Source organism: Rhagoletis zephyria, unplaced genomic scaffold (assembly GCF_001687245.7).
Source record: "Rhagoletis zephyria isolate East Lansing unplaced genomic scaffold, Rhagoletis_zephyria_1.1 Rzeph_scaffold_03153, whole genome shotgun sequence".
Classification (NCBI taxonomy): Eukaryota; Metazoa; Arthropoda; class Insecta; order Diptera; family Tephritidae; genus Rhagoletis; species Rhagoletis zephyria.
The window spans coordinates 38,905-62,675 of NW_016160237.1; the positions used below are offsets into that span (position 1 = coordinate 38,905).

The 23,771-nt window shown below is 36.0% G+C and overlaps 1 protein-coding gene and 1 long non-coding RNA gene across 2 annotated transcripts in view; both read left to right on the forward strand.

The window, feature by feature from the left end:
- The window catches only part of LOC108368504 (uncharacterized), a 31,298-nt gene that overhangs the window by 2,525 nt on the left and 5,002 nt on the right, over window positions 1–23,771 (forward strand). The gene's annotated exons all lie outside the window — the stretch shown is intronic.
- LOC108368503 (putative nuclease HARBI1) lies at window positions 17,200–18,951 on the forward strand. Its single transcript, XM_017623348.1, has 4 exons — window positions 17,200–17,562; window positions 17,626–18,067; window positions 18,125–18,266; window positions 18,330–18,951. Exons 1-4 carry the CDS (start codon window positions 17,438–17,440, stop codon window positions 18,719–18,721), a joined length of 1,101 nt encoding a protein of 366 aa, XP_017478837.1. The 5' UTR covers window positions 17,200–17,437; the 3' UTR covers window positions 18,722–18,951.

Genomic DNA, 23,771 nt, shown 5'->3' on the forward strand with positions numbered 1-23,771 from the left:
CTTGGTATATCAGGCGCCGCTAGAAGCGCACCACAAAAAGTGCTGAATATGATCGTTTAGCTCAAGCCACCACAAGTATTCGTAACAGGTGCTGCGGCAAAAGGGGCCCTTAGACTGAGGGAGTCAAAATTGTGGAAGCCGATCTACTCGGGTCTTGTAGGTAATTAGTACTGGACGGCATAACGAAATAAGGCCGACGTAGAAGTCGCAACTCAATATATCACGTCATCCTGGGATTTTAGTTTTAAGATTCCCATACAATTTCCAACCCGGGAAGATTCGGAAGATGGCCTCCTGTCGGTAAATGATGGTATTTACATCTACACCGATGGCTCTACGATGGAAAATGGAGTGGGATTGGGTCTGTACTCCAAGGACTTTCAAAGGAGGCAATAATACCGCCTGCCTGATAACTACAGTGTCTTTCAGGCGAAGATATTTGCCACAGAGAAAGCGGGTTGGGAACGTCACCATATTTATTGACAGCCAGGCGGCATTGAAAACAATAGGCTCCAGTGTGTTAAAGTCGAAAGCTGTTCCGAAATGTCAAAAGCTCTCTCTGCTGGGTTCCTGGACATAGCAATATAGAAGGGAACGAAATAACCGATTAGATGGCTAGACACGGCTTGGAAATGCAAATTAGCGAAGCGTAAACCTCTCTACTGTCACCGATTTCTTTTCTGCTAAAGGGGATTTAAGAATACAGCACAGAAGTAACCAGAGACCTTTGGGTCAATGGGGGCGACTATGAGATTTTACGATCCTTGTGGCTGAAATTCAATAAGGCTCGTACTGAGGAATTATTGGCACTAAACAAATCTGCAGTTAGGGCTCTTAGCGGCTCGATGGCATATACCAACAACTCTCCCTCTGCAAAAGTTGTCGGGATGGGAATGAAGGGGAATCGATTCACCACCTCTAATGTCAATATCCAGTTCTCCAGACAAGGCGTCACAAGCATTTAAGATACCGCTTTTTCAATAACTTTGAAGGTATAACGGAGGTGAAAATATCGAACATCCATGGCTTCAACCGGGATAGTAAATGGTTTGACAGATTTTATACTGGCATTATGGATTAACCTCAGTTAAAAGGATGTGCCTCCTGCTGCCACTCACAGGGGGCATTAACAATGGGCAAATCTCCCTCCGAGTGGAAATACGAGTCACTTGTTCATGCCTAACCTAACCTAACCTCCTAAGCTATCCTTCATCCACAAAAAACATAAATAAAAATAAGATGAATATATGCCCCAAAATTGGAATCTCAGTGTAATCTACCCAATCTACAAGAAGGGGACCCCGGTGTTTACGCCAATTACCGCGGGATAAGCCTTTTTAGGTTTGCGTCCTAACGACGATACTGTATGAAACACTAAAACCCTTATGAGCCCTTATGAGAGGTTTAAAAAATCTAAATTAGTGAAGGAATAACATCATTTGTGAAACATAATCTGTTTGCTTGAGATGGATAACAAACCTGCAATCAAAATTTTTTCTAAAAATAATTGTTGGTCAAACTTATCTTTTTTGCACAATCGAAAAACAGGAATGGCGGTTTAAAGTAGTGCAGATGTCACTTTTCAAAAAACATCGACTATTTATACACCGAGTAGATATTTTCGATATATCGATGTTGTTTCCGAAGTCATGCCGGATTAGTCGCAATTTGTGCAGGGATTTATTCCAGCGCCTTTAAAAAATTCAAATGTCTATACGTATTACAGAAATAATCCAATTAATTTTCCACTAAAGTGACAGGTAACCTGGTTACGAGTTTGCAAAACGACCTATTCATGATTGTTGTCTTTGTGCTATTCGAACTTTTCATATTTTTGTATGCGCCTTTGATTTGAATACATATTTCCTTTTCTGTACCCGCTTTTACGTTAGCGTAATATTTTTTCCACTGCTTCACCTTTGATTTTGACACTTAATTAACGAAAGCCTGCGGCGCTCCATCGATGCAAGCGAATAAAAACGAAAAAAGTAATTTGAATGAAAAGTTAACCTCGACCTCAACTTTAACACGTCGATGCTTAGTGTAGGTAAAGTAACTGATTGAGCAAATGGCGAGATTGTATGCTACGTTTTTGTTGCAATTGTACTATGTATGTCGGTGCAATAGGAACTAAATACATAGGTATATACCTCATTATATGTATTCGGATATAGTAAGTAAGAAGATTATAGAAAGCAGATCGTAATACATATAAATGCCATTGTACTGCAATTCAGTCCAACTTAGCTCGTTATAAAAAACTTTCAATCGGATTATTTTGAATCTTAATATTTAACACTTATTTTAATTTTAAATTATTTGATAATTTCAACTCTTAGGCATGAAATTTATTGAAACTATTGAATCACACAATTTTTACAAGCTTTTATTTTTCACTTAGTTACACCCAATTCAAAGCCAGTAACAGCTACTCCTACATATTTTCCTGTTTACCACTTTGCCATTGTACTTGCGTAGCCTACCTCTTTCACTTACATACCTCATCCAACAGCTTTTGTTTACTCTCAAAGTGCGAAGAAAACGCAGCATTGCTGCTGCTCGTTCTCTACAATACAGTAGCAGCTCACAAATTAGAATCACTTTTTAATTAAGATGGTTCGTATTTTCGAATTGAGTAGTCCAGTTGCAAACAGCGTTATGTGATTTTATAATAGAAAGCCATAAATTTGAAAAAAAACGACTACGACAACAAGTATCATTTAAATTGAATCTTTTTCATTATTACCTGAAAATTTGGATAAAATTATAAAATTGTAACATAATATAACACGACATAAGATAACATTAACAGTCTATACACTAAACTACTATAAATACTTGTACGCAATTCTCCAAAAACTAAAAATCGAAAAAATGTCACATATCGCACTTTGCAAGTGGACTACTCAATTGTTTCCGGTGAATTTGTTGAAGCAAAAATAAAGCAAAACAATTTTAATTTACAGTATCTCTACAGTTTTTTGTTATTGAGCAGCATTGTTTTTGTTTGGTTGGTTGAATTTCGATTTGTTTTATTTATGTAAGATTTCAAGCTTTTGCCGCAAAGTAAGCGTATTTGCTTACATTTAGACGACATTTTTCACAAGGCTCTTCCACTTAATGCTGCCCTAAATACCAAAATGTAAAAATGTAAAGCATAAGCTTAATTTAAATGGTTGATAAGATTCTAAAAATGTCTACTAACACGTTTTAATGATTTTTTCTGCGAAAAATTATACGGGTAGGATTAAAAGGAAGCAGGAAGTCGATGTTGTTTGAATCGTATTTTTAAGTGACAATTCGAATGCACATTTCACGGATTTAACAACGAGAGTTTAATGATCTGATGTTGTTTGATTTTCCTCTAATTGTTATTCCACGTTCAATAGTACACAATGGTTGCCATACATACACCTAAAGCTCTTTATCTAACAAATACCACATAAATCTAAATTTAAAACTTTGTAATACGGTATCACGCATTTTCTTCCATACAAAGTAATTTTTTTTTTGGAAAAGAGTGCATAACACCGTGAGAAAAAAAATATCAAAAGTCAAAGCGATTTTTTAGCAACTTCAAGCTTGCACTTTATTACATATACTAGAATTTGATAAGCTGTAAAACTGCATACCAAAAATTATTCTAGAAATTAAAATTAAAATGTTTGGAATTGGGATGAAAAGTTTGTGGGATTTTTACAATTTTTGTATTATGTGATCTTTTGTCGCGGGGGGTATAACATGTTTCCTAGTCCTTTCAGAGTTGAGATCATTTGTATGATATTAGGCACTTTTCAGTGCGTTTTCGGGAGTATAGGTACTTTAAAATTACTCGATAGGCTCAATATTAATAAAACAAACATTCTACAGACTGCACCTTCACTAACTTAGATTCCCATATGCTGCCTCAAAATATAGCAGGTAATGTGATGCTATTTTACTAGACTTTGATATGCAGTACTTTTGTCTCAAGAAGTATACAAATGTATGTAGATTGATGACTTTCATCCCCGCTGCATAAGAAAGCAAATATGCTAGATATTATCAACCGGATAATAATAGAAATTGGTTTTTGTAAGGCTGGTGGGCATGGCAGTACGCCGACTTTAACAATCTTTTAGATATAAAATAATACAAAACTCGTTCGAAAATTATAATCTCAATTTCTAATTTTAGATCATTCTAATTGCTGAGATTTCTAATTTGTGAGCTTGTACTGTACAACTCTAAAGCAGCACCCAAGCCAAAAGCCAGCTAACCAACCCACTAAGCAGCCTACAGCAAAAGCCAACAACTTACATACAAACAAAACTGGTGCGTCGACTTTGTGTTAAAGTTGTATAAGTACATAGTATGTATGTGTATATGTATGTACATAACAGCACCACGGCGCCTCTCTATAGCAAACGTTGTAGTTTCCAACAACAGCAATTGCACTTAAGTCATATTTTATAGTCAGCATATTTTCATACATACATATGTATCATTGTACATGTGTATGTGTATAACCGAAAGCATTCGGGTACATATAGGGTGTTGCAGAGCTTTGACAGCAATTATTTGTGATATGTAAATATTTTTAATAAATTTTTTCAGACAATTGGTACTACAAGCTTTGACAAACTTAGTCATGGAGTGATACTCAGTTGAACAACGCGTATTAGTTATCCAAACGTTGAAGCCAATTTTCAAAAAAAAAAAAGCAATGAGGCACCTAAACGGATTCTTTAAAACTGCATCAACTCCAAGAAAAGAACAATGCACCCACAACTAGTCATGAAACCGTACTCCTTCGGTAATTATGCTGTTAAGTTGAACGGATGTTATTGTGATGTGATAACAAACTTTTTATGGCCTGATTGAGATGATATGGACTTGAACATTCTGGGGTTTCAACAAGACAGTACCACTTACTACACAGCGCATGAAACAATGCTGTTGCCGTCTTATTGAATCACCCTATAAAAATTTTTACGCGGTACTCCAGTGGCTCCAACTTTTCATCTTCGCGCTGTAATGAAAAAAGAAATCAATACTAAATATTAAAGTAGTTGAAACTGAATAAAAAATCCAGTGCATAGGTTTTGAAAAGTAAACAAGCCAGCCTGCTTAAGTTAGTTACCTTTAAGTACTTAGGCATCATCGACGTCTCATAACTGCTGCCGGTTTAGGTAAACATTATTAGGTTGAGAATACATATTTACCATTTAATCAAGTAATTTTTTGTGCGCAGGTACATATTTGATGAGTTGGGCATACGTTTGCTGCTATTAAATATTTATTTGAAATAGCATGCTGTATGATGGTACCTTTCGTAACGCCTGTCAGCTGAGATTTACGGAAAAAAGCTAAATATTTTGGAAATTTTGGGGTTGTTTTTGCAGTATCAACCTTAAGGCGCATTTCATGCGACTACTATTTTAATCTGTTTATGAAAAAAAAACATAGCTTCAAAGAGTGGAAAGTCGAACGGCCGCATCGATTTATTCTGCAGTCTACCGAAAATATTCAATATTTTTTTACTTTACCGGATTAAAAGATTTTATCTTCTTCAATTCATTGGTATAGTTCATTTATTTTTAAAACAATCAAACATTATTGGTTTTAAACATTTGAGCATAGCGCTTCTTTTGAAAATGAGTTAAATTTTTTCTGGAATTAAGGCAGAATCCATCTTATCTATTGGAATAGAATGACACTGTATCCTAATTTTTTAACTTAAATTATGTTACATATGCATATATTTATGTAATTATGCAAATTTACTTCAAATATAAATTTGTATTTATTGCACTTCATTAATAAACAAGAACCCTATCTTCAGAGACCTATAGTAAAATTAGCGAGCAATTTTAACCCTTTAACTATTATGGGCCTTTTTAACCCCTATTTTTAAAAGTTTATTAGAAGAACCATTGGAGGCTTAATGCGTTGTAAACGATTTTTAATCAGGAAGTTTTAACTTTGGTCCTTCCGATTGAAATGGAGTGCACTATAAGTTTTTAAATACTCTTATATATGTTACCGGGCAAACGCGATCTTAAGAAAAACTAGTTTTTCCTAGGCTAAACTAGATCAGGGGCCACAGTATTTTTACGCATAACACCTTCTTCCTAGTAGTCGGCTTTTGACCGCGCTTAAAACATCAGTCCAAGTCCAGCTACGCAGTCCACAATAATGTTTCGCCCAAGTTGTTTACGCGTTGGACGGATGTACATATCGAATCTAGGTAGACATAGTTCAGCGTAGCAAAAACCAGTTTATCCTAAGATCGGTATTGGATGGTAAGATATATATTTGTTCTAGTACTTATCATAAGGTGTCATCTCGACTCTGATTATTTGAAGAGTTTTATTAACCCTGGAAGGTCAACCTTTTTTTTTTAACGCAAAGGTCATCCTTGGTCGATTCTACGACGGCATTTTTAAAAGGCGTTATTTAATTAACCTGTGTGTCAAAATGCACAAAAATTATTATTTTCACATTATTTTGTTTATATATATTTTTTTAAATAAAACAATATCAAGTAGTTTTTCTTTGGTCTGTTGATTGTAATTCAAGATTTCACAGCTCTGATTCATTTGGCTTTTTGTACAAAACATTAATTAGAAAATATAAAAACTAAATAACTTAAATTACATATAATTCAGATAAAGTGTTTTTTTCTTAAAAATAATACTATGAACTAAAAAAGGAAAAAAATTTCAGATACGACAGTTCTCATTTTGTGTAATAGGCGCAAAGCTCTATTTTGTGCTCCCCACAGAGACTTTTTTGGCATTTTGCACAGGATGATTTGTTATGCGTCGCTTAGAAGGGGGACAAATTGCGCAATTTTGTTTTCCATCGTCGGTATAACTTTTGGTTGCATTCATCGTGTATTTTAACTGCACAAGTAAAATATATAAACAAATAAAAACTTAAAAAAATTACTTTGAAAACATAAACGTAAAACATACACAAAGTTCATCCTTCGTCGTTTTGACTACGCACATTTAAAAAATAAGTACTTACACGAAGCGCATGAATCCAAGTAACCGCCCACATCAACAGCACAACACCGACTAGCGCTGTACGAAAAATTAGCACTATACAAACAAAAGAAAACATCGATAACGGTAAAATAAAGACTCGCGTCGTCGAAACGACGAACCATGACCTTTTAGGGTTAAATAGGTACGGTTATTAGCGGAAAAAATATTATAAAATGTTTAAGCAGAGGATTTTGCTAATTGTCATCGAAAAAAATGTTATTCAATATGAATTTATAATGGAGATATCCTAAAATTTCGAATAAACTGCATAACATCTTCGGATTTCTTTCTTCGGTGACCCCTTAGTTAATATTTTTGCAGAACATTTTAACACTCTAACGGACTATTTTTGATGACCTATCCAAAAATAGGCAAAAGTCGTGTTAAAGGGTTAAACTTTTTTCAGAAAAAATTTTCTCACTAAGTCTTAATATTGGTCACTGAAGAGCATAATTCGACTTTTACATTAGTTTTTTAATTTGCACCACCCCTTCCATATTTTTCCTCGTATTTTTCAGCCGCTGTATTCCTATTCATCTTCATCTTCTATATTTGTTTCAGGCTTTCATCGTCATCGTTTTTGCTGTCGTATTTAAAAAAAAAAAACCATACGAAGCAAAACATATGTCTGTTAGCCTATTAATATACTAGGACATGAGAGCCAGAGGAGCTTATCTACAAAGAAGTTTTAAGATTAATATAAGAAAGAAGGATTTATTAATACATAAGAAATGCGGTATTTTACTGAAAAAAGTTATTGCACCTACATAAATACATAGAAAAGGTTTTGTGTTTTATGTCAAATAGCTACCTGCTTTAGTAAAATAAAAATAAAAGGGCGTGCCTCGAGATATTACAGCTTCTGTTCAAGTAAATCATTTTATACGGTACCCCAATTTTGTTTAAAGACCGTTACGCTACTCTCGCTCATAATTTCCAGATTTTTCTCTTTTTTTCTCTTATTTTTATTAAACATTAATCATGCCATAAAATTTAAGCAGCAGTGCATATTTCTCTTCAGCTTTACGAATTTTCCGTAAATTTTAAGCTACCGGGTTCTTACCACTATTTTGGACTTTCCAATACATATTTTCATTTCCACCCGGAGACTGGAATTCAAATAATACGCCGTCTAAGTTGGCAATGAAATGTTTATTTGTTTGCCTCATAGTCGCTGATAACAACAAAGATCAGTGACTATGAATGAATTTAAACTCCAACAGCAACACCAACAACATGAAACACGCTAAATTGCAACTACGAAAAATGGCAACGAGCTGCTGCACTATATGCAAAAATACAAAAAAAAAACAAATAAATTCATAGCAACAGTGAAGAAGCACAAGGGGTAAAATCACTTTGGAGCAGACTAATGTATGTAAATATATTAGGGCGGTCCTTAAATGTAGGAAGCAAATTTTTTCATCAGATTTCCTAAGCCTCTGCACCTACGTCGATGCTACTATAATCGAAGATATCACACATAACTTTTGGTCCCGATTGGAGACGATTAACGCGTATCGTATAGGAGGCAAAGTTCAGATTCCAGATACTTTTTTTTATCGAATAACCCAAATTGGATATTACTGTAGTCGAAGATATCACATGTAAATTTTGGCCCCGATTGGAGTTGGTTAAGGCGTGTAGCACAGGGGTCGAGGTTCAGATTACCCTATGAAGACGTCTTAACCGACGCCAATCAGGACCAAAATTTATATATGATAACTTCGACTATGGTAGTATCAATTTTGGGTATTAGATAAAAGAGAAAATTTAATTTAATTTTTTAGTTTCTAAAGAGGAATCTGAATTTTGAGATTTTGCGACACGCCTTAACCGTCTCCAATTGGGGCCAAAATTTATATGTGATATCTGTGACCATGGTATAACCAATTTGAGGGGGTCAAACTGAAAAAAAAATTTAATTTGATTTTTTAAGGACCACCCTAATATACATACATATGTAATAACAGGCGAAAAAAGCAGTGACTAACAACAACGAGAAAGCGGGGAGGAGCACTGTTCAACAGCAGCCCAACCGGCTCCAGTCAGCGAACCGAAACGCCAGCTCACCAAGCTATCAAGCACAGCGAAACAGCACCCGGGGGGAAGATTGGAGGCGAGGCGAGGGGATTGAAAAGCCTGAGTGTTGTCGAATGGAGATGGATTTCCTAGAATTTACCGTGATTCAGCTACATTTGGTACTTCAAATACATAGCATTGTACGAGCCGTTTGCTAAAGCTTTTGCCCTTCGTTTCGTTGTTTTTTTTTGTAATAGTGGCTGGCTCTATTATATTTAGTTGTTGAGTCGTTTTCGTTGGTGCTGGCGCATTTTTGCTTTAGTTTTTATTTTTTGTATGTTGTGGATATGGAGTTGTAATGTCTGGCGATGTTGCGAATTCATCTGCTTTTAATTCGTTTGGGGTATCTTTTTCAACATATTATTATGATTTCCAAAAACAAAAAATATTTATGTAAAAAAAAATATAGCAGACAGTTGTAGACACTCGAAATGGACAGCTAAAGTTACACACACAATCGCAGTATGTATGACTCTGCATGTACTGTAAAGAGAAAATATGTAATAAATAATCTTTTCAAGAAGTAAATACGCCAGACACCAACAAACTGTAATTGCTTTATTGTACGCAGGCAAAAAAAAGTGAGGAACAGGTATATAGCGAAAGGAGTCCATAGAAAATATGATAAATAAAACGTTAGGCGCCACGCTGTACGTTGAAAATTGTCTATTGAAGATAAGGCATTACTTGCTGAGAAAAAAGATACTTTAGAGCCACTCCATTGTGACTTATAATTATGTCGATGGAACTTACTTATACAATGGTGAAATATCGCTGGCTTAGATGGAAAATTTTATCGTGCCCTCTGTATCCGTCACTGGTATCTCATTAAAGTTGAATATTTCAGATGGCAGATCATCCACTCCAGCAGCTTTGTCGGCTCTCAGTCGCGAAATTCGTAATAGACGACCCGTGGGACACCGATTTCATCATCCTCGATAGGGGGTTCGAGTGCATCCTCTCCATTGGTCTCTACGTTGTTGCCATTTTATAGAGTATAGTCCCCCTCGCTCGCTGTGGATGTTCTGACAGGAGTTTACCCTGGTCTTGAAACCTTCCCTACGTCGCTAAAATTTTAATCCCTCCAGTTTTATCTCATATAAAAACGATTTGGTTAATAAATCGTGTGTTGTTCACCAAAATGGGAGTGAAAATTAATCAAGATTTATGTACAACGGGACGAACTAGATGGGCATTCGAGAAATGCGCTGTAAATGTGAATCTTTTTTAAGCAAAATATTAACTTCAAAGAAAACTACTTTCATTAACCATTATTTTTTCACTGTCGGGTCCAAGATTAAGAGCTATTCAGGTTAGGATAATGTGGCAGTCAGTCCAAATGACCAACTCACTTATACCCTGACGTTCTATTGATGGAACTATTTTGTAGCAGTTATGAAGCGTAGGATTGGTTTTGTTCTTACAACGGATAGTTCCGTTAGAGATCTAAAGAAGTGTTTACCTAAAAACCCTACTTTAATCTTAGCTAAACCTTTTAGCTAAACCCATTTCCTATTATTCCTAATCTTGAGTAGTAACTACCAAATAGTCAATGACCGGTAACTCAGGCCTTCGAAATGTCTTCTCTTTAGAGTCTGAGCAGTTCTTCTGTCTTCTTATCAATTTTCGGCGATAGTAGTCTAGCTGTTATACAAGTTCCCTCATCTAATTATTACCCACTGCGTTCAATGATAATGTTATTTATAATGCTTCATTTGCAGATGCCCAATTTTACATCTGATTTCGCGCAGTGAAAGATTGGTACCTTTCCTGGCCAGGTCATCAGCCCTGCAATTTTCTTAAATATCTCTAAGTCCCGAAAAGCATATGACGCAGATCTTGAAGACATTGCTAATATCATTTAGAGCTGCCAGGCAACCTATGCAGCCTTTAAACATAGCATTACCGTATTCATTAACCTGATGACCGGCTGACTATCCGAGAAGTTGTTTTTGAAGCTTTCTTTACGGCGTGTGTATTAAGGTGCACAGCTACATCCTTTATGGCTAGAACTTCTGTCTGATAAAAGCTACGGTGCTCCAAAATTTGGTCGGATAATTCCAATCCTAATTCCTTAGAGAAAACTCCATAGCCAACCCTATTGTCTTACTTGGATGCATCCGTGTAGAAATTTAGTTCCTCCCTTTTCAATGGTCTTTGTGTTTTCTACTCTCTTCTTTTCTTAAAGAGCCTGTCGAAGGTAGGTTGACTATCCAGAATGTGAAATATAGGCGCGTAGCCGAACCGCCGATCTTTTCATGCGCAATGCTTTTTAGTCTGAGCGCCGAAGCGACGGCTACATTTTTTCTTACCAGGTTTGCAGGAAAAGTGGTCATCACTTTTTGCGCTTCGCTTGGGGTGGTCCTTAAAGCACCAGAGATGCATGAGAGTGGAGTTCTTTGGACGTTTCTCATGAGTTTTAGAAAAATAGACTTTTGACTTGGTGGCCACCATGCAAATATTCTATATAACCATTGTGGAAGACGCGGTGTTAACCCCTATTTGATTCCGGCCGCTTGTTCGTATATCCCTGATTTTTAAGATTCTCTTTCAAAGGTATCTCCACACCTACAGGGAGCCCATGTTTCCTTCATTCATTCATTACTTCAGTTCTATCGGGGTTTATGCCGAATCCTCTAATCATGGCCATATTGGAGCGCACAATATCCATAAGGGTATTTGGATATTTGCCTTTAACGGTAAGTTCCAAGTCGTCAGCGAAAGTAGTGATGTTGCCACCCCCTTCTCTAGGGTCAGCAGCCAGGAGTGCGTGGCCAAAATCCAGGGAAGAAGGCAGAGAACCCTTTATAAGGGATGCGTCTGGTGACCTGTCTTCTAATTGTGGTGTTGCCTAACCTAACGTTTAACTTCTCCTAGAACACGAATCTTTGTAATTCTACCAGTTATGTAGTTGAAACAGACATTTTATCCTCGTTGGCGCCAGTCTCTCTTTCACTCCTCTTCGATAGTATGTATGCCTTTCGGTTCATAGTTCTCTTCTCAGTTATTTTGCATTATATTTTTATTATGTAAAATTAATTATTCAAAAGCTTCAGCCCCAAAAATGTGTTACTTTTTTTTGGCAGCAGTATCCACTTAACCATTTGATAGTACTTAACGAAATAAAATTATCTGCAAATTATTTTTCGGTATTTCCTACACCCCAACCAAAAGGCAGACATAACTAAATATATAGATTTTTGAATATTTATTCTTATAGGTGAGGCATAACTTGTACAATTATTTCGAATGTATGTAGATTAGAGTGGTCAAAAAAGGTAATGTTGGAATTTCAATGCCATCCCCTAGGATTTTTCTGAACCGAAAACAATATATCCCTATTTTTTATTTTGAAACAAAAAAATATTTAGAGTTCGCTCAAAGTGGTTAAAGTTGTCTATGTATTTTGTATGGGGAAAAAACCACTTTTCATGGAAAAAGCATAGAATTCTTTAAAATCAATATTTTTTGATAGGAAAACTCTGGTTCTCTTCGGGAGACTTCCAGTAATAATACCATATATTTAATAATAATTATTATTTAATGATTTTTAATACCGACATTTCTGTTTGGTCCCCCATTGCATTTTCTGTGGTTTTTATTGACCTATAAAATATTATTACTATGGAAAATGATTAAATAAACAATTGAATATTATTACGGGAAGTCGCCTGAAGAATAACAGAGTTTTCCGATTGAAAAAAATTGATTTTCTGATTTTCCCATATAAAATATATGGAAAACTTTAAACGCATTGAGCGACCTTTAAATATTTTATGAGTAAATAAAAAGTTTTTTCACTAAAGAACAATCCTAGGGGGTAAGAGCATAAAAATTCCGACTTAGCTTTTTCACGCGCATTTTGGACCACCCTAATGTACATACATATAATTAATAATGTATTTAAATTGCAAATCCAAAACTTGTCGAAAATGTCACGAGTGCACTTCACTTTTCAACAACTGAGTAAGTTTAAGCTTCTAAGATGTCCGCAAGTGTTTGGCAAACGTAAAGAGAGGCAAAAACAAATAGGTAGTCGGTTTTTAAAATATCGTGTTTTCAGCTGCTGCTGCAAATATTCGCTTTTACTATTTTGAAAGCCATCTTCGTCCAGAGTTTGTGCAAAATTTATTGCTTAAAATAAAGTGTATTTATTGCTTAAAATAAAGTGTTAAATTTATGTTTTCAATGAGCTTGACTGCAGATGGTTGTTTTTATGTGTAATACATAGGAGTAAGTATTTATTTATGTACATAGCCTGCAGTACGGGGAAGCGACTACAGGACTGAAGAATCGGTATCTGCCAAGCAAACTCCGTCAATTACCGATCGACTACTTGCCGTGTGTTTCAGCGATTATTTTCACAGGGCAATGTCCTAGGCGGTAGTCACCATCGTATCTCTCTACACTACCAGGTGTTATTAAAGTGATTTATGGACACCCCCTTTCGTAGTTTTTCGAAATTCTTCTTCCGACTGGTCCGACATTGCACTACAACACTCACCACCACGGGTTAATAGAGTTGCTACTTCCCTAGGAGTCGGTGCAATAGCAGTCCAAAAGTAGCGATCAACTCCAGCAGTACATACTGATTATACTTATCTGCATCACCAAAAAAAAGTTGCGGTTTTTCCGCCGGGAATACAAGATCTATTATACTTAAAAACTTCCACCGAAATATTTGGGATTTAAGATTTATGTGACCTGGGCCGATTTGAAAATACCTCCAAAAATGGAGTTTTTTAAGAATAAAAACAATTTCTTAAAGGATATTTTGACAAAATTCTCTTGGATGACAAAACATTTAAGCTTAAAAAAATCGTCAAAAAATATTCAACGGAATCATAGAAGTATAATTTTTGATGCTGTTTTTTAACTTTTTTCAAAGATTAATTCAGAAAAACTTGAATAACTGGGCCAAACCTATACCGATTTAGACTTGTGATGTATCATTTATATCGTATTTTCTCACAATCTTGGGGCCAGAGTTTCCGTGCATATTAATCAGAGATTTCAGTTAAGCGAATTACAACTAGCCGGTTTCAACTGTATCACCAACCCGTTTTCATATTACCCGGAATTTGTACCAAAAACTTGTCTTACCCTACCAGTGTTTTTTGTGACACTCGGGTTGCGATACGCGGACTTTTTTATTTAAAATAAATGGAAAATATTTAACAGGCTTGTAGTTGAGCTGATAACAACATATTTTCACTATTACAAGAGTATTAAAGTAAAATAAAAATTTCAACCCGCTCTAGTGTGCATACATATGTACTATATATACATACTTATAGAACGAAAAATGACACTGAAGATGGCACAACGCCGAAACCGGTTTGTCTCCAAACCAAATTTGACAAGGGATGACGGAAAATCGTTCCACATTACATCACTTATATATACCTTCATATTTCATTTTTTCATTTTTTGCAAAGTTTTAACTGGCTTTCGGCGTTTCTCCCTATTTAATTTAAAACTTTGATGCTTTAAAATTGCTTTTTAAATAATTAAGTAATGCCCATATCGCATTTTATTGGGCTACCGGCCACTACGGTTGCGAACGCTTCCTGCTTGCCATACGATGCTATGCTGATGCTATGTCCAACAGAAATTTTCTTACATATGTATGCAAGTAAGAGTATATAGTAGGGATGTTGCGAATGTGGAATTTTAGACATCCGTGGATGCGAATGCGTATGCGAATATCTGCGACTGGGTTGAAAAATGTGTGCTTATAGCGAGCTAAATAGGTGGATATGGAAAATAAATTATTATTTTCCAGAAATGAAAATTTTGAACAAAGTTCTTTTTTCAAAGTCGTTTTTTTTATAAGCATTTTAATCTTAGATAGTTACGTTATTCTTATCTTATTAAGGGTCAGACCTATAGCTTTTTAATTAGTTGAGTATCTTTTCTCTGTATATCTGGATATCCCTATTGAAGGAGCTTACTCTTTGACATTAAATAGCAAAAAAGGAGCAGTTATACTACAGAAGTTTTTAGCCAAGGATCCAATGTATATACCTATGAAAAAAATATTGCCCGACAAGTTAACCAAATTACAATTTGTAAAATTTTTGCTAGAAATAAATTCCCCAAAAAGCCCTACTTGAAATTATTGGCTAAGAATTACAGAGCACACTTTCTTCTTTTGTCCAAAAAAAATCATAATAAGGAAAGAAACCAATGCAGGTATTTAAAGCACAGAAAAAAAATCATTATTAAAGGACTATTTCCTCTTTGACGTACGTCAAAGGTCAAGTAGAAGTGGGAACTTGTACGACTGCCCATTGATAGCTCGGTTATATAGGTTGAGAAATAATATGTTGAAAGAAATTTTTATCAAAGTTGATATATATGACATTTGAACAGTTTAGTTAAACAAATACTCCCACCGCCACAGGCAAAAATATTGGCTACAATTTGTCATTTTGCTTGCCATATATACGTTTTATTAGTGCACTTGCACAACATTCGCATTCACCAAAGCTCCGCATTGATTATTGCGAATGCGGATGTTAAAATTAATGCGGAAGCTTCGCGGTTGCAAATGCGAATGCGAATATTCGCAACAACCCTGGTATGTAGGTATGCATTTGTTTGTTATGAATACTTTCTGTTGCCGGACTGTGTTAGTGTAGTGCGCGTGGGTGTCTTCAAGTGTGAAGGTTTATCAATTTGAATTAATTAAAAGCCGCATACCGAACTTTTCTTCTGCATTGAGCTTGAATTTCAATTACCCCGAAGGCAGTATATAAATAGGCGTGGCGCAATAAAAAAATAAGTTTTTTAATTTTGCGATTGCTGCGATCACCACGAAATCAAATTAATTGCCTCTACGTCCACATGCACGCCTCTAGCTGCTACCATTTGAGAGCGATACCGTGGTTGCTATTCGACTAGGGCTGGTAAACTATCGATACTATCGACACGACTATCGATGGTTGCCACCTGACGATAGTTCTATCGAAGGTCGAACAACTATCGAATAACCACGGGAATCATCATTTCATCTTTGTTCTCCCTTGTCTAGCAAATAATTGATTTTATACATATCAAAGCGCTTTTCCTATGAATCGAAAACAGTTACTCGATTAGTATCCTTAACAACGATGTATCAAATCAACTTTTTGTCTGCTTAAGGATGAATTACAACGCACAAACGGGTTACCGAACATGACGAAAATTCCCTTTAGCTCAAATCTGATGTGTGGTGTATGAGGGTGCTTGAAAGTTTGACTGTCAAGCCGTTTGAGGGAAATTTGAACTATAATTAAAATTTTTTGATTTTCTGAGCCCTATGTTGAAGTTTGATCAAACTTCTCGAGTTGTATGGCAAAATGGCTTCATTTATATCAAAATTTTTACCGAGTGAGGACATAGGAGAGAAAAATCGAAGAAAACCAGACTTGTTTGGTGTATGTGGTAATGAAAAAAGTAAGTTTGAAAATTTATTCCCAAATGTGTTGCCAAAGAAGTTTTTAAATGAATTTATTAAATTCATTCAAATTCATTGATAAACTAATTTTCAGAGCCTACTTCAAGTAGCCCTAGTTATTAGAGCAAAGCTTCAGGCCTCTTACGCTGAATAAAGTGCTGAAGGTCTATTGTGGAGCTCAACTTTTATATTAAGCCGATACTATCAAACAATTATCGATGGTTTTTTGCAATAGTATCGGAAACTATCGATAGTCCGAGCTATCGATAGCAATAGTATCGGAAACTTTCGATGTCTCGGACTATCGATAGTAAAGAGCCCTATATAACCCCTCCTTGTCTATCGCCTCCAAAAATCACACTCTATAAGTCACTCATCACTCCTGTGCTGGTTTCTGGCGCAGATCCAAGGACAATGAAAACATCTGATGAGGCGGTTCTTACGAGTTTTAGAGAAAAAGATTCTGCGAAAGATTTACGTTGCTCTGCGCGTTGGCGATGTCGAATACCGCAGACTCTGTTGGTTCCTTACAGCAAAAAATATGTTGGCTCCTTATAGCAAGAAAGCGAACGTTGACAGCTCAAGCCACATTCTAACTGTTAATCAAGAAACCGCTACCTTGGCACTTAACTAGACACAATCACCCCTATTGCGAGTGTCGATTAGCAGTAGAATAGACATTTTTCTATTGAGTCGATCATATTTTATTTTGGTATTGCGGAACTGAATCGATAAACAATTGTACAATTGTGAATGGCTTACTGAATTGCAATCAGCTGTTTCGGTGTTTGTTTACATTTTTGATATATTTGGCAAATAAAATAAAATACAATTGTCCAAAACTTTTCAATTTAACAATTTAAAAAAGAAAATACCACTAATGGATAGTGTCGACGTGTGGTTCAGTGATAGTGATGACGAGGAAAGTGAAAGATTAGTAGAGTTAGCAAGAACGAGGAGGATGTTGAGGGATTCGTCTAATCCTCTGGAATTGGAGGAAAATATGTATGTATACGGTTTCAACGGTGCGTAGTTGATACAAACGTAATCAATCTATATTTTTTTAAGATTTTTGAAAAATTTTCGTCTTCCGAAGGCTGCATTTACGCATTTGCTCACACTATTAGATAGCAAACTGCAAGCTGGCGTTAGAAAAACATCAGTTCCAAATATTTTAAAGTTGGCAGCGACTTTGAGGTTCTGTGCTCAGGGGTCGTATCAGCTAAGTGTCGGGAACGAAAGTTGTATTGGGCTTGGCCAATCTACGGTGTCCATAATTTTGGCGGAAGTATTCAATGCTTTGGAGGAATGCGTCTGCAGAGATTGGATAAAAATGCAATACAGTGAAGAGGAAAAACGAGAAGCAAAGTGTTATTTCTTTGAGAGGAGCGGAATACCCGGAGTAATAGGCTGCATAGACGGTACGCACATCAAAATTGTTTCCCCAAAAAAGGAGCATCAGCATTTGTATTACAATCGGAAGGGATTTTTCAGCTTGAATGCAATGATAGTGAGTATTTATAAAGGAAATGCAACAATGGAGTTTATAATCTTTCTTCATTTATAGGTTTGCGACAACGCCATGCGAATCCGCTATATCAACGCGAAGTACCCTGGAGCTACGCATGATGCTAATGTTTTTAATATGTCTGCGTTGAAGCAACAATTAGAAGAAGAGTATCGTAGTGGCGAGCGAAATATGTTATTAGGTATGCTATGGCTAATTTATGTAGACATTCGAATGGTTGTGTCATAGCTATTTCCAATTTTAGGTGATGGAGGGTATGCCTTACAACCCTATATGCTTACGCCATACCGAAACCCAGAGCCCGGATCAGCAGAATGTATGTTCAACGGTAAACATTCTCAAGGACGGAATATTGTGGAACGCACTATTGGGGTGCTCAAAAATCGTTTTAGGTGCTTGTTAGGCGCTCGAGCGCTTCACTATGAACCCAAAAGAGCTACACAAATAATAAACGTCTGCGCAGCGCTTCATAACATTTGTATTTTCTACAATGCTCAATTTCCCGATGAAGAAATGCTAAGCGACCGAGACTCGGACGACCGAGCTCAAGACAACACAGCTTTTGAAAATCTCTCTGTGGCCAGTGAGGAAGCGAGGGCAATTAGAAATAACATTTTACAACACATGCAATTCTAACGTTATGGCTTTTTATTAATTTATTCAGTTAAGTTCAGTTCGGTTATAAATCACATATTCAGCCTTTTTTAATTCATGTTCAGTACTTTTTAACCTTATATCTAAATTCATTAATTAATACCAAAAAAAAAAAAAAAAAAAAAATAAAAATGCATGTTATTCATAAAAATGTACATATATGCTATACATAACACAAAATATCACTTCAGGTATTTATTCATAACTAACTTAAAATATCACTTCATGTATTTATTTATAACTAACTTAAAATATTACTTCAGGTATATCCAGTCTAAAAATAAATAAATAAAAATTAAAACTATCCTTAAACTACTTCAATATGTTGGAAATTCTTTCATTTTCCAACTCCAATATCTGAGCTTTTAATCTAAGCTTATCTGCTCTATTTTTCCCCTTATTTTTAAGCTCTTCCCTATACACTTGCAACTTTTCTTTTTTCAAAGCAATTTTTTCCCTTTCTAGGGCCAGAGCCTCCTCCTTGAGCGCAACCGACTTTTCCATCCATCTTTCAATTTTCCTAATTCGTACTTTCAAGCCGAGTGTAGTCTTCTTCATCACCTTAAAATGCTGCTCTTGCATGTTTATTTGTTTTTCCAACAGCGCAATCCTTTTTGTTTGTCATTCGTACGGCGCCTTGATGTTGGAGTAGGCTGTGGTGCAGCGTGCCTTCTTGCTGTTGGAGTAGCCTGTGGTGCAGCATTTTCTTGGGTCACATTGGTTGCATACTCTTCAGGGTCTTCCTCGGCCTCACTCTCCAACTCTTCCACAACCATTGTAGGCGAACTATAGCCTTGACTTGCCCTTGATGTTGACGCCACGTTCGCGGTTCCAAATTCTTCGCCGGGTGGGTCAGTGCAGACATCCATATTAAGGAGGCTGATGATTGCCATCGCAGAAAATGTATGCAAGCTGTTTGGACCCCCACCAGTTGCACGAAGCTCTATTTTATTTTGCGAAGCTTTTTTTCTGGTTTTACTCTTAAGATCCGTCCACACCTATAATAAAATACGTGTATCTTATTTACGAAAGCTATATATGTAATTGTATTTTACCTTCAACCACTTTTCCCACGAGCGCATTGGTGGTCCCAAACTGTTCAACTCTACAGCTACCCGCTCCCACCTTGCCTTTCCTTGAACTTTTCCGCAGATACCTTTTCCTAAGTCGCTGTTTGTTTGCATCAACTCCACTAATCGCGCTAGTTGCTTTTTGTTACTAACTACTTTTGATCTGTAATTTTAATATAATTATTTTATTACTTTTATTTATGTATATTTTTATTTATTTTCTTTAAATTTGCTTACTTTTTATCCATTTTCGTTCTTTTTTCATCAACTTTACTCTCCAACGACTAGAAAATGGCTGTAGAAAGATGATCGATTAAAAAGCATTCACAGTCGCTTGCTGAGCGATCATTCGACACTCGCAATAGTTCGATAATCGATAATCGCTCAGTAGTCGATTATCTATTCTTGTTCGACACTCGCAATAGGGGTGAATTAGATAGATTGAGCTATGGTTTTTAATGTAGAAGAAAAACGGCTGTGCCAATCCAAGCCACCATCTCTTAGATAAATAAGTCTGCCTAGCGCAACGACCGCTTCAAGCAGCTATGTATCAGCTGCCGTCATTTGTAATTTTATTTTCCTCACTTGAAACGGTGCCGGTAGCACGTAGAAGGCCGTAGGCAAGATTTCAAGAGTTAAAAGTACACTCCTGCGCTGGGTTTCAACTGCCATCAGCGCACCTTTAACAGTGGCACAACTATGTACATACGTACATACATAGCAGTGAGTTAAGACGACGAAGCGTAGAGTGTGTCAAGCAGCAGTGACAAATACTGGCGCAAATAGCATTGCTGGTAAATGTGTGTGGAATGTCCTTGGAAGAAGCATAATTTTGTGGCCATAAGTCACAGCCAACATTTAAGCACTTCAAAGAAAATATGCACCTGCCTGAGTACTCTATTATCATACATTTGGCTATTCAAAATGCAAAAGTACTTGAACTTGACTTGAGTGCTTAACTGCACGCTTAGCACGCACACGAAAGCAAGAAAAAAGAAAAGGGAATTAGTTAACGAAAAACTAACGTAAAGTGCGTTGAGAAAGCAAAGAGGCTCCTGCTGTCGATGTAAACAAAAAAAAAACACACTATAAGCAAATGCGCCTTTACCTTTGTCAATAGCCACAAAGACGAACCTTCGCTCAGCTACACGCACGCACCCATACATTTACAGAGCACAAATCCAGTGCGCACAAAAAAAAAATATTTTATTCATATAAATATGTAGATACATACTTATAATATAGACCGGCAATGACAGGTGCTAAACAACAATCGACAAATACACTTCCATATACATAAATGAAAAATAAAATAATAAAAAGGAAAATGCGACAGAAGCATTAACATATTATCTTTCCACTTTCCTTTTTTTTTCACCTGCTCTCAGCGAATTTATAAAATAAGCGGCAACGAGACACAGGTAGGGCGAAAAAGGAAGCACAACAGCAAAGGAACGTGAAAAGGAGCAAGACTCCAGACTGGAAAACGGAATGCTTTAGCAGACAAGTAGCGATTTTTTTTTTCTCAAGCAAAAGGACATGCAATTACCAGCTGAACAAGGCAGTTGTGAAATGTGTATAGGTATGACATGAAATGATACAGAAATACATACATACATATATACATATATACAATTTGTATTCATTCAAGTAAAAACCAAATTAAGTAGCGACGAGGAGTAATTGCTTTACACTGAGTCCTTTTGCACCGCCCCACTCTTCCAAGCAGCAACTGCCAATAAGAGTTTCTATATTAAATTAATGTACATACATATTATCACGTGAAGTTCAAAAAGACGTAACAGACATCATCGCTGAAATGCAAAACGGCATAACTAATAAAAAATTCAAAATTCACTTCTTCATTTATATGATGGATTTCATCGAATTACAACTCCCACATATTTTTATGGAAAAACCAAAAAAATATTAATCACGCCTTTTTCAATTTCAGTTGCGATGTTTTTACATCTTTTTGCATTTCAGGTGACGATATATGAAACGTAAGTAAGTGGATGTAAAGAAAATCTTCACCATCCGCAGCCGTACTCTCAAGATGGTTATTGCTGTACAGCCTTCGGACTTTACTCCGATCGGTATAGATTTACTACGGGTTTTGGAAAATTTTAAAAGCTACTCCACTTTTCGCACTGTGACTCTGGTGCATATTACCACTCCGTACGCCATGGGTATAGAACCTAAACTGGAGGAGGAGCTCGGCCAAACACTTAGCAAAAGTGTAAGCGCCAAAATATTATATTATTATTATACTACTCTTCTCTTCCCCTTGTCTTAAAACCAGCTCCGTTCTCCCCACATGGTTTGGCCCTCCGTGGGCCATTTTATACAGTTAATCTACGATTTAGGTTTTACTCCGATGTTACTAAATGCTTTACTACTGAGTACAGTTTCGGTAGTCCGAACACTGTTGCTGTAATTCGAGCCGCCAGCAGGCTCAGGAGCGTAGTCTGAAGAGACGATCAAAGACAGCAATTGAACACGTAGGTACACACATAACAGTGAGGAGGTTTAAGGTCAAAATGAATATTGTCATGTAGTAAATCAAAAAATAATTTCGTACAAATTGAGAATTGTAGCTGGCATTTTAAGCAGAACGATTGATTTATATGGGTTAGCCTGCTGTTTTTTTTTTTTCTTATCTTTCTTTTGTACGAGGCTTTAAAGCTCGAGAACAATTACACCGATTTTAATGATTTTTTTTTTTATGGTTCGGTATAATATCAGGATCATTTCTAACAAAAAAGGTTGGAGGGTGGCCATCTGTTTGAGAGTTTTCGATTACCTAAACTGATAAAAGAAATAAAATATTACAATATGTGTATCAAGCCAAGACAGTTTAAGAAGGGTTACAGCCGAAAATAATTTTGAGGAAGGGTGCCACCTTTTTGAAAATTTGTTACTCAATTAAGCTGATAAAATAAATGAAATATTGCAATATCGATATCAAACGAAAAGTATTTGAGACATCTTTAATTGGAAATATTGTAAATAGGTTTATCACCTATCTAAAAGTAGACTGAAAATATTGAAATTAAATGAAATATTACATAGTTGATAAAAAAAAAATAATTCAATCAAATTCAACCCATTGGCTTGAATCAATGTTTGGTCAAAATAAATCAATAGATATTAAGAGAATTTATGTTGTATTGCAAATCCGAGCTGAAAGTAATAATCCCGCCATCTATTCATTAATTGATTTGAAATAAATAATCGATAAATTTAGTTATACCACGAAACTAACTACTGGAATGCGTTTGATTTTCTTTTGCATTTATTAGGAGGTAAATTGTCAGAAACACACAACAGATTTAACACATGTGGCTCCCAGAAATTTCGGACTTCAATACACTCGAAAGAATTTTGTAAGGTAAAAATTTTAAACCGTTGAAAAAACATTAATTTCAAATATCGCGAAATTTACGGGTAAAATGTCAAAAAGGATGCTTAATTTTCAAATCAATTTTAAAAATATTTGTTGATTTTAATATGTTGCCAACTCTTTAATTAGCTTTAATTTGTATGTATTTCAACGCACCTAATCCTCCCCCCTACCCCCGTGGGTGCGATAATGTGCTCTGTTTAATCATAAGAAGGATGAACCTACCATTTGCTCTCTAAATCTTTGTCGTTGTAAAGCACACCACATAAAATTCAAGTCTCATTGTTTTACTTAAGATACGCCAATTTCGACCTTTTTCGATCTTAGCTGTCTTTTCGACATTTTTTATACCCGAGCGCACTTGTGCACAAGGGTATTATAACTTTGTTCACATAACGGTTGTTTGTAACAGGCAAAACGAATCGAGATAGATATAGACAAATGTATACATAAATGATCAGAATGAAAAGAGAAATCGATTAAGCGGTGACTGTCTGTCCGTCCGTCCGTCCGTCCGTCTGTGCACACGATAACTCGAGTAAAAATTGAGATATCTTAA

Coding starts and splice junctions, on each gene's coding strand:
- LOC108368503 (XM_017623348.1), top strand. CDS start 17,438: ATGGATAGTGTCGACGTGTGGTTCAGTGATAGTGATGACGAGGAAAGT. Junction 18,068..18,124: donor TCAGCTTGAATGCAATGATA/GTGAGTATTTAT, acceptor CTTCATTTATAG/GTTTGCGACAACGCCATGCG. Junction 18,267..18,329: donor CGAGCGAAATATGTTATTAG/GTATGCTATGGC, acceptor TTCCAATTTTAG/GTGATGGAGGGTATGCCTTA.